Here is a 15,141-nt window from a genome sequence, read left to right on the forward strand (position 1 = left end):
ACCAAACAAATGGGCTTTTCAGATGATCCTAGGGTGACCAGATGTCCTGAGTTTATAGGGGCTATTTCTTATATAGGCACTTACTATCCCCCACCCCATCCCAATTTTTCACACTTGCAATCTGGTCACCCTAGCGGGTCCTGAAGTCAGCAGATTGGGGGGCTTTCAGAATAAAAGTGGGAATGAATTCTATAGCTGATGGACCCTCAAGAGAAAACCCTGCCAACAAGAACCAAGTTAGTTCCAGCTCAACCATTTCCACTGATTGTAACAATGCTGCACAGGCAGGAGCTGGCTCATCAGATAGGCTAGTCCCAGACAATTTAGGGATGTATAAGTCATCACCAATACTGTAAAATCTTTCAGAACAGATCAGTAAGCACTGTGTCATGCTCACAAAGTGCTATTTTTCTTAACAAATGGGTCAGTAGTAGCTCAGCTTCTAAACTGAGTTAAGGTGTGTGACCCTGTCTAGAGTACATTGTAATTAGCTAATCTTGTTGTGAGAAAGGGAAGGTTAGCTTTCAAAAGAGAAGGTCACAAGCACTGAGCCTAAACACAGATGGAAAAAAACATTGCACCTATTTGATCATCCAAAAGCTACTGGGAATCTACCCGGACAACTCAAATTATTAATTTTGGTAACATATGATGTATATACACCACCAACCAACAGTACGTAGAAGATGGTAGTTCTGTTTTTATGAAAGCTTTAGCAATTTCAGCATTTGGCTTTGTTCTGAATAAAAAAAAACACTGAAAATTTTGAAGTTTTATGAAGGAAAATTCTGGGGGTGGGTGGGGGAGAAATCATGTTGGGGCAATCAAGGTTTTGTTTCGACAAAATAGTTTTTTATTTCAACTTTATTTTGTAATATACTAAATTTAAAAATATTCAAAACAAAAAGTTGTATCCAAATGAAAAATTTAAATATTTAATTTTTTAAAATGTCAAAATGGGATGTTTCACCATTGTCAGAACTCTTTTTCTTGGTTTTCTTCCAAAAATAAAAATCTGGCAAAATCAATCCAATTTCACAAATCATTTTTATTTCAATGGAACCACATACTCTTACAGAATATGGTCCATTAGCATTCTCCAGCCAGCTCTAGATATCCGAGAAGGCTAAAATGCACAACCAGTAGTCCTAAGGGTCATTTGTAAAATGATTTTCACGTAATTTCAGATTTGTTCAGACTTACCTTTTAGGCCAAAACATGCCTGGTTTTTGAGGCCTTTTTGAAGCCTGAGAGCAAGATTCCTGGAGTTTGTAAGTAAGCAAAGAGGTTGCTTCTCCATTTCCTCAGGTTGCTTCCCCCAGCCCACCATTATCACATTAGTCTTTAAGGCTCAACCTGATTAATCAGCTCAGTCTTATCTATGCACTAATCTCACCTAGACCAGTGCTTCTCAAAGTCGGGCCGGCACTTGTTCAGAGAAAGTCTCTGGCGGTTCGGGCTGGTTTGTTTATCTGCCACATCCACAGGTTCAGCCAATCGCAGCTCCCACTGGCCACGGTTTTCCAATGGAGGTCAATGGGGGCTGCAGGAAGTGGCACAGGCTGAGGGATGTGCTGGCCTCCCTTCCCACAGCCCCCGTTGGTCTGGAGCGGTGAACCATGGCCATTGGGAGCCGTGATCAGCCGAACCTGCGGACGCGGCAGGTAAACAAACCGGCCAGACCGCCAGGGGTTTTCCCTGAACAAGTGGCAGCCCGACTTTGAGAAGCATTGACCTAGACAGTGACGGCAGTCAATCATCGTGTCAGGGCTAGATGAGATGTTATATAAAGAAGGTGGCAGCAGCCTACTGAAAATACCTGACTCTGTGGGCTTGTCTCCACTTAGCATGGATTGACGCTGCAGTGATCGATCAACCAGGGTTGATTTAGCGGGTCTAGTGAAGACCCCTCTCCCATCAACTCTGGTACTCCACCGGAATGGAAAGCATAAGGTAAGTAGATGGGAGAGTTTCTCCCATCGACCCAGCCTGGTGTAAACACCACAATAAATTGACCTAAAGTACGTCAACTCCAGCAACGTTATTCACATAGCTGGAGTTGCGTAACTTAGGTCAACTTTACCCTGTAGTGTAGACCTGCCCTGGTTCTCCTCCCTAACTCTCCTCACAGATATATTGAATAAGATGGGTGAGGACACAGACCATAGACAGCCCTTAGGCCAAAAAAAGCAATTGACCAACACTACTATAGACTCTCAGGGCTTGTCTACACTTAATGGGGGATCGATGCATGGCGGTCGATACATTGGTGGTCGATTTAGCGGGTCTTAGACCTGCTTAATTGACTGCAGATCACAGTCCCATCGAGTCCTGTACTCCACTGGATTGAGAAGAGAAGGGGGAGTCGACGGGAGAGCATCTCCAACATCGCATGGTGTGGACCCTGCAATAAGTAGATCTAAGCTACGTCGACTTGAGTTATGCTATTCATGTAAGTCAAATTGCGTAGCTTAGATCAACTTTTCCCTGTATTGTAGACAAAGCCTCAGAGAAAATGATTAAACCACTTGGCTATTCTGAGCATTTGTGCTGCATCTTAGAGGACTTCGGGGCTCTGATATTATTATAATTAGATGGCATCAAACAGGCATGTAGACAAGTAGCAACTTAATATATGTTATTATGTTCATAGATTTGATCCTTTATGTTGGCTACATGTTCAGATAATATTCTATCTGTGAGCAATAAACATTGATGTGAATGACATTTTTTAGAAATTAATAACTGGCTAGGAAGAGTTATTGGCTCTGGTACAGTTAAAATCATTAACTGATGACTAAACCCCAGGAAATGCCCTGCACCAGGTTCATTCATAATTGCTATTGTAACATTTTGACCATCTCTGTACTTTCCCTGGGTTACTTATTATTTGCCTTTTTCCCCTTTCATTTAATGACCCATTCCTTTCTCTTTATTATCCCAGTATGTAAAACTGTTAGCTTTACTACAAGTATGGAAAGGTGTACAAAACCTGCTTTAGTTCAATGCAAGAACTAGGCATATGGCAAGAACACAAATGGAGAAGTAATACATCAGGATAGTCAAATAGGTGGAAATAAAACTCTGCTTACAGCCAGGCTTGCCTACTTGGATCTTCATGAAAGCAAGGATTGCATACCAACGAAGTTAGGCTGCCCCTGTTCTGTGCAGACCACCATAACATGTTTGCACTTATGCAAGCAGATCTTCAAAAGGACAGAATTTGTCAGGAACACTGCAGTATTAGAAAACTGTGTTTCCTTAGCAGGGTGACTTTTTTTACTTATACCAAAAGTGCTGTTAAAGGACCCACATCTTTAGTTGAGGTTGTGACGTAGGAAAAGAAGTGTTTACCTATGATGAAATTTAGTGTTCTGGAATATGCAGGGCTCATTTATAGAAGACACTACATAGTCACATATTTTTATCCCTAGTGCCTTCTATCCATGAATCTCAAAATGAATCTCAAAATGCTTTACAAACAATGTATCTTTAGAATCATAGAAATATAGGGACCTTAAGAGGTCTTCTAGTCCATCCCCACTCCCTACAGAGGAAGGATTAAGTATATATAGACCATCTCTGACAGGTGTTTGTCTAACCCAGGGGTAGGCAACCTGTGGCACAGGTGCCGAAGGTAGCACGTGAGCTGATTTTCAGTGGCACTCTCACTGCCCGGGTCCCGGCCACCAGTCCAGGGGGCTTTGCATTTTAATTTGATTTTAAATGAAGCTTCTTAAACATTTTAAAAGCCTTATTTACTTTACATACAACAATAGTTTAGTTATATATTACAGACTTATAGAAAGAGACCTTCTAAAAACGTTAAAATGTATTACTGGCACGTGAAACCTTAAATTAAAGTGAATAAATGAAGACTTGGCACACCACTGCTGAAAGGTTGCTGACCCCTGGTCTAACCTGTTCTTAAAAACCTCCAGTGATGGGGCTTGTACAACCTACTGTAAGGGGTTGGGGCATAGGCAATCTGGCCTAGTGGTCACTACTAATCTAGTGTCAGAGTCAAGGATGGCCATGAGGTGCTAGTCAATGAGCAGTGATCAGAATAATTGCTAGAGCTGGGATCAATAGACAAGAGTCAGGGTCAGAGTCAAGCCAGGGTTGAAGACTGGAGATTAGGAGTGGTTACCAGACTGAAGTGAGTAGATGAGAGTCAGGGTCAGAGACTGGAGACAAGGAGGGAAGGCAAGTTCTAGAACCACAGCAAGCCAGAAGCCTGCATTGTTGCCCAGACAATTTCCTAGGCACTCCCCAAGGTTAAATAAAGTATGGGCCAATCAGAAGGTCACAGGGTGCTGTTCCTCCGGTCCCTTGTGGCAGTACTTCCTGCAGCTACATCACTCCTTGAAGGTGACTGCATAGCCTCATGGTGGTGGTGTGGAGACCTTAGCTATCTATGCTTCACAGACATGGGTTCTAGTCCTCATATCTAACCTTAATTTCCCTTGCTGCAAAGTCATATGATTACTTCTTTTCCATGTCCACCAAGCGTAGGACAACTATTGATCACTGTCCTCTTTGTGACATTTGACATATTTGAAGACTGTTATCATGTCCTAACTCAGCCTTCTCTTTTCTAGACTAAACATTCCCAATTCTTTCAGTCTTTCCTCATAGGTCACATTTTCTAAACCTGTTATCACATTCTTGTTGCTCTCCCCTGGACTCTCTCCAGATTCTACACATCTTTCTTCAAGTGTGGTGTAACACCCCTGTGAGGTAGGCTAGACAGGCATTGTCATCTTTATTTTATAGACACAGGGAAAAGGAACACACAGAGGTGAAGTGACATGCCTAAGTTCATGCAATAAGTCTGTGGAGGAATTAGGAACCCAGATCTCTTGACACCCCCTCCTGGGCCTTAACCACAAGACCATCCTTGCTCTGTATTCTGAACAATAATGGATCCAATACTAAGCATGACCTCAAGCCCCCTCCCCCCCGCCCCCAAGCTCCTATTACAGTTTTCAGGATGTAGGTCCCAATTTTCAACCCTTCAACTGAATGACACTGACCTAGGTGTGTGGTCTCACTGAATAATTTGCCACAGAGACAGGTCTTGAGCCTGTGGTAGAATTGGATTAATTTCAATGCTCCTAGTGGTGAAGAGCTACAAGAGCACCACAGTTTTTCTCATAGTTCAAAATGATCTGGACAAACTGGAGAAATGGTCTGAAGTAAATAGGATGAAATTCAATAAGGACAAATGCAAAGTACTCCACTTAGGAAGGAACAATCAGTTGTGCACATAGAAAATGGGAAATGACTGTCTAGGAAGGAGTACTGTGGAAAGGAATCTGGGGGTCATAATGGACCAGAAGCTAAATAAGGGCCAACAGTGTAACGCTGTTGCAAAAAAAGCAAACATCATTCTGGAATGTTTTAGCAGGAGTGTTGTAAGCAAGACACGAGAAGTCATTCTTCCACTCTACTCCATGGTGATTAGGTGTCATCTGGAGTATTGTGTCCAGTTCTGGGTGCCACATTTCAGGAAAGATGTGGACAAATTGGAGAGAGTCCTAAGAGCAACAAAAATGATTAAAGGTCTAGAAAATGACCTGTGAGGGAAGATTGAAAAAATTGGGGTGGTTTAGTCTAGAGAAGAGAAGACATAACAGTTTTCAAGTACGTAAAAGGTTATTACAAGGAGGAGGGAGAAGAACTGTTTTTCTTAACCTCTGAGGATAGGACAAGAAGCAATTGGCTTAAATTACAGCAAGGGAGGTTTAGGTTGGACATTAGGAAAAAGTTCCTAACTGTCAGAGTGATTAAGCACTGGAATAAATTGCCTAGGGAGATTGTGGAGTCCCCATCATGGAGATTTTAAAGAGCAGGTTAGACAAACACTTGTCAGGAATGGTCTAGATCAGTGTTTCCCAAACTTGGGACACCGCTTGTGTAGGGAAAGCCCCTAGTGGGCCAGGCCGGTTTGTTTACCTGCTGCATCCGCAGGTCCAGCCAGTCGCAGCTCCCACTGGCCGTGGTGTGCTGCTCCAGGCTAATGGGAGCCGCTGGAAGCGGCGGCCAGTACGTCCCTCCACCCGCGCTGCTTCCAGCAGCTCCCATTGGCCTAGAGCAGCAAACTGCAGCCAGTGGGAGCTGCGATCAGCTGGACCTGTGGACATAGCAGGTAAACAAACCAGCCCAGCCCTCCAGGGGTTTTCCCTATACAAGCGGCGTCCCAAGTTTGGGAAACACTGGTCTAGATAATACTAGTCACGAGTGCAGGGGACTGGACTAGATGACCTCTTGAGGTCCCTTCCAGTTCTATAATTCTACGATAATGAACCTCAGCAAATACTGACTAGTATATTCCAAATAAATGCTGTTCAAAGTCTATTTTCTATTTTCCTGCTGTCGTCAACTAATAACGCCTTTAAAAAGAAAAGCCATATCCTTGTACCTCCGGATGTGGAAAACACTGCTGTATTGTCAAGTCGCTGTCCATCTGAAAATGTTAGCAGTATTACAGATTAACAATATGGACTATCCATTCTTGTGTGTTTGTCTTGTTTTTCAATTATTCTTTCAATACTTTCAGCATCTTTCTGATCGTTTCTCATTATGGGTTTGGCTCTGCAACCCTTACACTGAGTAGTACTTCCTCACACGAGTAGTCCCAGTGAATCTCAACAAACGCTGAATTTCCAAATTAGCCCTTTTTGAACAATGTAACGCTATCAATCTGCTCCATTCATTTGGAATGTACCAGTCAGCTCTGTCATTATGAGAGCACCTGTACTGCCATTGTAGTCTGTCACTAGCAGAAGCAATTAAAAACAAAAATCGTGCCACTGATTCAAAACTTGCCTTGTCCGTAGGATGTTAAGCACTACAGGAGGTTTCAAAAGAAATGCCAGAATTTGTATTCCACTGCAGTATACTTACAGTAAATTAATATTAAACAAGTAAAATAATATATCTTTCTCCCTAGCAAAGGATAAATTGATTGTCTTGTGTTCTAGTGTGTGTTAAAAATAAACCTGGGAAAACAACGAACACTCTTTTTACTGTAAACCACTGTAAATTACAAAAGTATATTGGACCTTCTAATGGACTGTGCATATCAATATATTCTATGCACTGAGTTTATAAATTTGTCTGATTTCTACTGTACTAGATTTTCACGTTAGAATGAATACAGTAAAGATCTTCCAGATCAGCCCAACAGGCTAATGAATTCATCTCTTGGAAAGTAATTGCACATATTGCCAGTATTGTTCAGATTAGCATTTCATTTTTAACATAAATCAGGACACTGATTGATTTCCTATACTTTTATATCAATGTATATAATAAATGTGCTTACCAAATGTTCTGGACACTTGCACATCAATTATATAAGCAATAGTTGGACCAAGGTTCAGCAAACAAAACCTTCCCAAATTTTTGCAATGAAACCCTTCCTACAAGCAGGGAGAAACTAGTTAATGGTTTTCTGCTGGCTCAAAAGTAGACACATTTACAGATACCTTGACCCCAGTGTTGCTTGCTGCTGATCAGTTATTTATGAAAAAAATCACAAGCAAATAGTTCCCAAAATCTGAAACTGAAGCGAATGCCATGCCAGTCTCAGTATAGACAGCAGTGGCAGAATACATCTTAACGTTATTACCTTTACTTGAGTCTAAACTTGCTTCATAAATGAATAAAGATTTATTTGACAAGAGTGGGATCTCACTAATTTGCACTAATTACTCAGACATGTTGAAAACTTTCATTTTGAAAATTGGCAAGTAAGGAGTGAAGTCCAAAACTATCTCCCATTAAAGTCAACAGAGAGTTGGATCAGGCCATAATGTTTTATTCAAGTAGTTTAGGCTGGGAGCTGTGCAGGGGGAAAGGGGAAAGCATCCTCCTCCTTCCCCACGTTCATGGAGAAGTTCCACAGCCATTCCAGGGAGGCTGTTTCAGCCTAATGACTGAAGTAAACCTGCACTTCTCTAAGGTACTCCCCCTGAGCTAGCGAGAGAGAGAGAGAGAGACAGACACACACACACACAAAATGATTCATTTAGCATGCCCATCCTCCGGCCTTGGCCTTACCTCTGCCCATCCCACCTTTGCGCCATCATCCGGTTTATTCTGCCATGTATGGAGCTTGCGCACACACAAACCTACCCTACCCAGCTCCCACTTTACCACAGAACCAGTCCCATTGCTAACTGATTCCCTGCAGTTGGGGTGGATGGGCTGTATTTGCCCTCAGAGTAAGTCTACATTGAAAAAATGTGTCTTGTTAGAAAGCAGCTTACCACAACCACCTAACACATTTCTTGATATGACTGTCTGTGATTATCCGCACCAGGCATGTCCTCACTGTACTTTTGTACCTCAAATTAATTGGCAATCAGTTAACTCAAGGTACTGAAGTTAGCGAAGATGAGCCCACTAAGAGCTAAGTCATGTTTAACATTCCGCTGGTTAATGTGTTACAGTGCGCTTTCCCCAAGTGAGTAAACAATATAAAAAGCAAGAATCCTGCAGCACAAAACATTCTTTGTCACATGCCAGGGTATATATCACTTAATCATTTCTCTGCCATTGCAGAGGCCTTGGACACTAGTGCACCTGGGTCTCTTCTATTCTCTGCCTGTGCTATGTAATCATCTAATCTCCTGTGGGTTTGTTATTCTGGACAACAAAATTGGTCTAATTTTGATAGTTCAGGTTGGTGTGCAGGTGCTGGGTGGTGTTGGAGGCCTTCGATGTGCAGGGAGTTGGACTGAATGATCTGGTGGCTGTAAATTCTATGACTCTGTGTCTCTAGTTTATTTGCCAAGTGCAGTTTTGGTTTGATTAGTTATGACAGTACTTCACCGTTCTCTCTATTAACTGCTCTGTATTGTATTTTGTAGAAATCATGGTGTATTAGTAATGTGAGACACAACTGATAAGATCTACATCTCATAATTAATAACTGTAGTGCTCTATTAAATCTTAGCTAAAAATGGGAAGAAGCCATCATTTTTGTGTGCTAATCATAGGGTTTACAGATTAGGGAAGTGTGAATTACCACAGCTCCGCTATATCCCACTGGAAAGGACCTATTTTAAGAATGTGTTTTCTAGTGTAAACTTGCTATTAACAACATAAGAATGGCCATATAGGGTCAGACCAATGGTCCATCTAGCCCAATATCTTGACAGTGGCCAGGAACAGTAGCTTCAGAGGGAATGAACAGAACAGGGCAATTTTTCAGAGATCAATCCCTTGTCATCCAGTCCCAATTTCTGGGCATTACTATGTTTGTATATGACACAAACAGGCCCCTATCATTTCTTGTCAGGTAATAAAACAAGGAGAATTGAGATGTGCCAAATAACATACAAAAGCCAGGATTTGTAGGTTAAACAGTATCATTCTCTCAGGTTTCTTGAAGTGCATTGTGATCAAACTAAAAAGGAAGAAAAAATGTTAACATTAATGCCATAAAACCAAGCACAGCTATGGCATTTAGCTTCCTCAGATGTTGCAAACTTGACATTACCTAGCAACTAGCGCTGGTCTGGAATATCACTGCAATAAAAGCAACATCCTCATGACCCTCAAGAAAAGGTGTTGCACTTGTATTCTTACAAATGATGACGCAATGTGAATGAGGCTTGTCAATGGAAAAAAGCTATCAAGTTCCCAGTGATGGATATTAGTCACTAGCACACAAACTCCAAGTACCAAATATGTATGGGAAGCATCAACCACAGCACTTACACTGCCAGCAACATGGGCTGACCAAAACCCAATTTCTCATGGGTAATATGAGCTAGTGTCTGCTGAGGGATGGAAAAATGGGGGCATTGTGACAGGACCTTTGAATATATCCACTCACAAAAGACAGAATCTATCCACAGAATTAGCTTAATAGGAAGCATCACAAATAACTTAAAAGACTCATTTAGACAGATGACACAGATGGGGATAAACTGATCAAAGGGAGGTCACTGAAACACAACATACAAACTAACAGATTAGTTATTTTCCCTTCGCAACAGGAAGGTATTAACAGGGCCGGCTCCAAGTTTTTTGCCGCCCCAAGCAAAAAAATTTTCCCTCCCCCCCTCGCCCCACCTCAACTCCGCCCCTTCTCCACACCATTCCAACCCCTTCCCCAAATCCCCAGCCGCGCCTTCTCCCCTGGGAGTGCTGCATTTCCCCTCCTACCTCTCTCTCCCTCCTAGGCTTGCCTGGCAGGGAGGGGGGAGAAACGGAGCAGCAGTGCACTTGGAGGAGGAGGAGGCCGAGGTGAGCTGGGGGGAGCAGTTCCTCTGCCCTCCCCCAGGGTTACTTCCTGTGACTCTCCCCGTGCCCCCCACCACCGCAGCTCACCTCCACTCAGGGCCAGCTCCCAGCTTTTTGCGCCCCAAACAAACAAACACATAAAGGAGACGGAGTGCCGCCTCCTGGTGCCTAGAGCCGGCCCCGTGTATAAACTGATACCTTGATCTACAGCAAGAAGAGAAAATGTAGCAAGTCCATAGCCTGGGTATTCTGGCACTGATTCAGCAAAGCACCTAAGCATGTGCTAAAGTCCCACTGAAATCAAGTTAAAGTTAAGCACATGTTTAAGTGCTTTGTTGAACTGGGGTGCTCACACTTCTCAAGAGATGAGCTGCTGCATTTTTTACTAGCTGATACTTTTCAAGGGTATCACCAAGTAAAGCATTTTGCAGCCCTGAGGTTATAACAAGATGGCTCCGTGTGCTGAATCTGCAAAGGAGGAATAGTGACAGTCTCCGGGCCAAACATTAGGAGAAAAGAGGCATTGTGTGCCATCAATGTCTCCCTGAAATCCAAAAGCAGCAATGGAGATGATATAACCCCAAGGTTGAAATGCCAGATATACACCTCCAAGAGTTAGTGCATTCTGAATCCTGCATCCTGCCTATCAGCATCATTCCTATCTCACCAAGGTTGAGCCTACAGCAGTTTGCTTCTGCTGCCCACTCTTAGACACTGTGAAGCAGGAAATCCATAGTGTATGGGTTTGTGGGGAGCCATCTCCTTTTGCAACTGTATACATGTATTGACCTTAGGGGTTGTATAGATGGAACTCAGCAGGAATCGGCATCTGAGATTTCTTGGCACATATCGCAAATACAAAGTGTAAACATGATGGGAGGTTCTCAGACTGCAAAGCCTGGATGAAGTTTGGTTCTTGCATATTGTTCATATTTTCCTTCCTTGCTCATGGAGTTGAGTGTGGTACATATTATTAGTGCCCCCTGTTGCACTGCACTGAATTAAGGGAGCTATTTAGCTCTGCACCTTGGATCTGATTCTGTAAATCAACTTCAGTGGGAATTTGTCTGCTCCAGACTGCAGGGTCAAGCCTGGGACTTGAACTCCAGCAAGCAGATTAGTTAGCACCTGTGATTAGCAGCTCTTCAAGACCATAAGGCACCTGGGCAAAACGTTTTCCAGGGTAGGACCAGTTCCTGGCAGGAGCTACATAATTGCTAGTAGCAGCTAGTGCTGCCACACCTAGGGAGAAGGGGCGACAGTGACCCAGCTGGGGCTTTCCCTTTACCTCTGGGACCTGAACACCAGTGTGGCATGGGGAAAGAATAGTCCATGTCTTTACAGCTTCTGGGTCCCAGTGTCATTAAAAGCTGGTATTTTGCTCTTTTGGTCTTGAACACCCAGAACAACCTCTCCAGGAGTTCCCTGCACCTCTCAGATATCTGAGGGACCAGGAGGGTGGTTTGGGTAAGGTAACTGCATTCTGTAGGGGGATTTTAGGGGACAGGGTAGGGAGAAGGTTTTGTGTGTATTGTCTAATACATTGGAACAAGACGAGTGTATAGCAATCAAGTAACTTTTTTACTTTATTTTTGTAACTTTCATCTATCCACCCTTCAATTTCTCAACCTATTGTTTTCAGCTCTCAATTCTTGTCTCATGTTCAATATTAGAACTTGATCTCGTTAGGGCAAGGAACTTGTCTGCCTATATGTTCTGCCAGGAGCCAGCACTCTGTAGATACTACAGCTAAATATTAAATCAAATTATCACTATTTTGTAATGGTAATATCCCTGCTCTTTTTCCCCCCAAATCAAATTCTTTTTCTTCTCAATATTCTGCCACTGTATTGCTAATTAATAGCAGAAAATGCCAGTTGCTTAAAAAATAATACTCTCATTACTCACTACCATGAGTGGATTGTCTTTCCTAGCAGTTTTTCAGAGACTGTTGCTGATAATCTTTGATTTTTTTCTCCATTCTTGATCATGATTCTTGACAGACCGTTGAGAGGTTTTTGGACAGGGGACAATTCTCTAGTTTGCAAACACTAAGTGTATAGACTAATGATGTAAGCCACAGAAAGAATGCGATATACGTTGAAATAAAGGAAGAATACAGCAGAATTATTTGTGTTTGGTTTAAACCAATCTAATGAAAATATAAAAATTATATATTTGTTATATAAAATTTTTGATGACTTGTAAAATTCTGTCATTTTAGCCAACATTTTGCTTTTAAAAAAAATCAATACAGAACTCCTGTTTATTATATTTTGTATTTTCAAGTATGTATTTATTGTGAGCATTTGTCTATCAGAAACAATTGTTTAACTATAGCCAAATATAAGCAATTTTTTCTGTAAAATCTTCTAATCAGCATGTAATCATATTTCTTTTAGAAAGTATAATTGCTTTCTCCATAAGGAAGCCAAATTGAGCTTAGCAATTGTGGCAAGATATTAAGAGAACAATATCTGGTATGATTTATGATATAATGTAGACTCTTGACCAAAATACACAGCAACCACAATTCATGTACTTGGTCAAATGAGAGAGTTTTAAATATCACACCAGTCATGGGCTTTTGATTTTTAAGGCCACATCAAATAAATGGGGAAGATAAGTAAGAAAGAAATGTGCTACGTTTGTTGATTTCATCACTTCATGGCTCTAATTCATTTGATCTCTCTTTGTTTACAATACAGTGCTTTGCCTGTATCTTCTGAAGGTTCTCCCAAGTGACTTATTGCTGTGGTACAGGGCCTAAAATTAAACTTGTACATGTCAAGAACCACAAAATACATAAAATGTTTTAAGGATATATTATAATGTCTTGTCTATATGAGAGAAAATGACCATTACAAGAACTAGAACTGGTTGAATTCTTTTCAGACAAAACATTTTTTGCCTTTTATGGAATTTGCAGGGGAAAACAGAATGGTTTTCTGGTAGTGAAAGATTTAATTAACCATTTCAATAATGATGTTGATAAACACATTGTGAAACACTGAGCAAAGAACAAAATGAGTCCACTTAAATGCAAACGTCAACATTTTTTGTGATTTTTTTTTTTGACCAGCTGTACTAAAAATCACTCCAACCCCTAGATGTTGCAGAACATCTCTCTTCCACACAAGGTTCTCCAGCCACTTTATATGTGTTTCAAGAACTGCTCTGATGAGAATTGCTTTCAGAGTATTTAAGGACTGGGTTGATCTAAGCCATTTCAGTCTAAACTGTTTTAGCATCAATGTGAAATTAGAATAGCTGATATTATCAGCTCCCCACAATGCACCAGTGGTCTTTCAAAATCCATTGCTGCTGGGAAGTGTACTGGGAGGTTTGAGATATGTATCCATTAGACATAATGGCAACAGTTTCAGAACAGGACACAGGACAAAACTGCAAGTTTTTCTCAAGATGGATTAGAATTGCTAATATACATTCAGCATAGAAGCAGAGCTTTGATAATAGATAAACTGAAGCTATACTATATGAAATATAAACACTATTTCAATATATTTTGACAGGTTAAATCTATAACAATGAAGACTGTTGCTGTGTTTACTTCTGGGATTACTGTATTCCTGTTTTCTTTGGTGCAAAGGACCAGTGGACAATGTAAAGAAGCAGCTATAAAGTCAGAGATGAATGTGAGCATCAATTATCATCTTCCTCATTTTATCACAGAAACGCCAATACAGAATATAGTTTTATATAAGCATCATATCTATATCGGAGCAGTCAACAAGATCTATGTCTTAAATGAAAATCTCCAGAATATTTCTGTGTACAAGACTGGACCCGTGCTGGAGAATCCTGATTGTGCACCATGTGAAGATTGCAACGAGAAAGCCAATTTATCCAATAGTTTTTGGAAGGATAATGTCAACATGGCTCTGCTCCTAGAAACGTACTATGATGATCAGCTCATCAGCTGTGGTAGTGTAACTCGAGGTGTATGTCAACGTCACATCATTCACCCTGACAACCCTGCAGACATAGAAAGTGCGGTGCACTGCATGTACTCAAAGCAGAGGGATGGTGAGTCAGACAGCTGCCCTGACTGTGTTGTAAGCACTTTAGGAACCAAAGTTTTGGTGACCGAAAAGGACAGATTTGTAAACTTTTTTGTTGGGAATACTGTCAAGTCTTCATTTCAACCACAGCATGCACTACATTCAGTGTCGGTTAGAAGGTTAAAAGAAACCCAGGATGGTTTTGAGTTTCTCACAGATCATTCTTATATGGACATTCTCCCACAGTTCAGGGACTCTTATCCCATTAAGTATGTCCATGCATTTGAAAATGACCACTTTGTCTACTTCCTAACAGTCCAGCGTGAATCTCTTGACTCCCAGGCTTTTCACACAAGAATCATCCGTTTCTGCTCTTTTGATTCTGAGTTGCGCTCTTACATGGAGATGCCTCTTGAGTGCATTTTCACTGAAAAACGGAGAAAGAGGTCAATTCGAAATGAGATATTTAATGTTCTGCAGGCTGCGTATGTCAGTAAGCCAGGTGCAGTTCTGGCCCATGAAATGGGGCTTAGCGTGAACGATGACATTCTGTATGGTGTCTTTGCACAAAGCAAGCCAGACTCTTCAGAACCAACAAATAGATCTGCTGTCTGTGCAGTCTCTGTCCGAACAATCAATGAATTCTTCAACAAGATTGTAGACAAGCAAAACATGAAATGTCTTCAGCACTTTTATGGGAAAGATAGCAAATACTGTTTGAAAAGGGTAAGTGAAAATTACTTTGTCACATATAAATTTGGTACTGGATCCCGCTACCCGTTACTCACATTGACTACTCCATTACTGTGTGATTGTCCCATTGATTGCACTAGTGAGATGCAAGTCATTGCTGGCTGAG

General features: G+C 41.5%; 1 protein-coding gene across 7 annotated transcripts in view; it reads left to right on the forward strand.

Moving 5' to 3' along the window:
* The window catches only part of MET (MET proto-oncogene, receptor tyrosine kinase), a 160,073-nt gene that overhangs the window by 53,950 nt on the left and 90,982 nt on the right, over positions 1–15,141 (forward strand). For all 7 annotated transcript variants that reach the window (XM_030549065.1, XM_030549062.1, XM_030549068.1 and 4 more), the window contains one exon: positions 13,794–15,008. In XM_030549065.1, the coding sequence (XP_030404925.1) occupies positions 13,809–15,008 (1,200 nt within the window). In that variant the 5' untranslated portion in view covers positions 13,794–13,808. The remainder of the gene's footprint in view (positions 1–13,793; positions 15,009–15,141) is intronic.

The sequence above is a fragment of the Gopherus evgoodei genome, chromosome 1, assembly GCF_007399415.2.
Source record: "Gopherus evgoodei ecotype Sinaloan lineage chromosome 1, rGopEvg1_v1.p, whole genome shotgun sequence".
NCBI lineage: Eukaryota > Metazoa > Chordata > Testudines > Testudinidae > Gopherus > Gopherus evgoodei.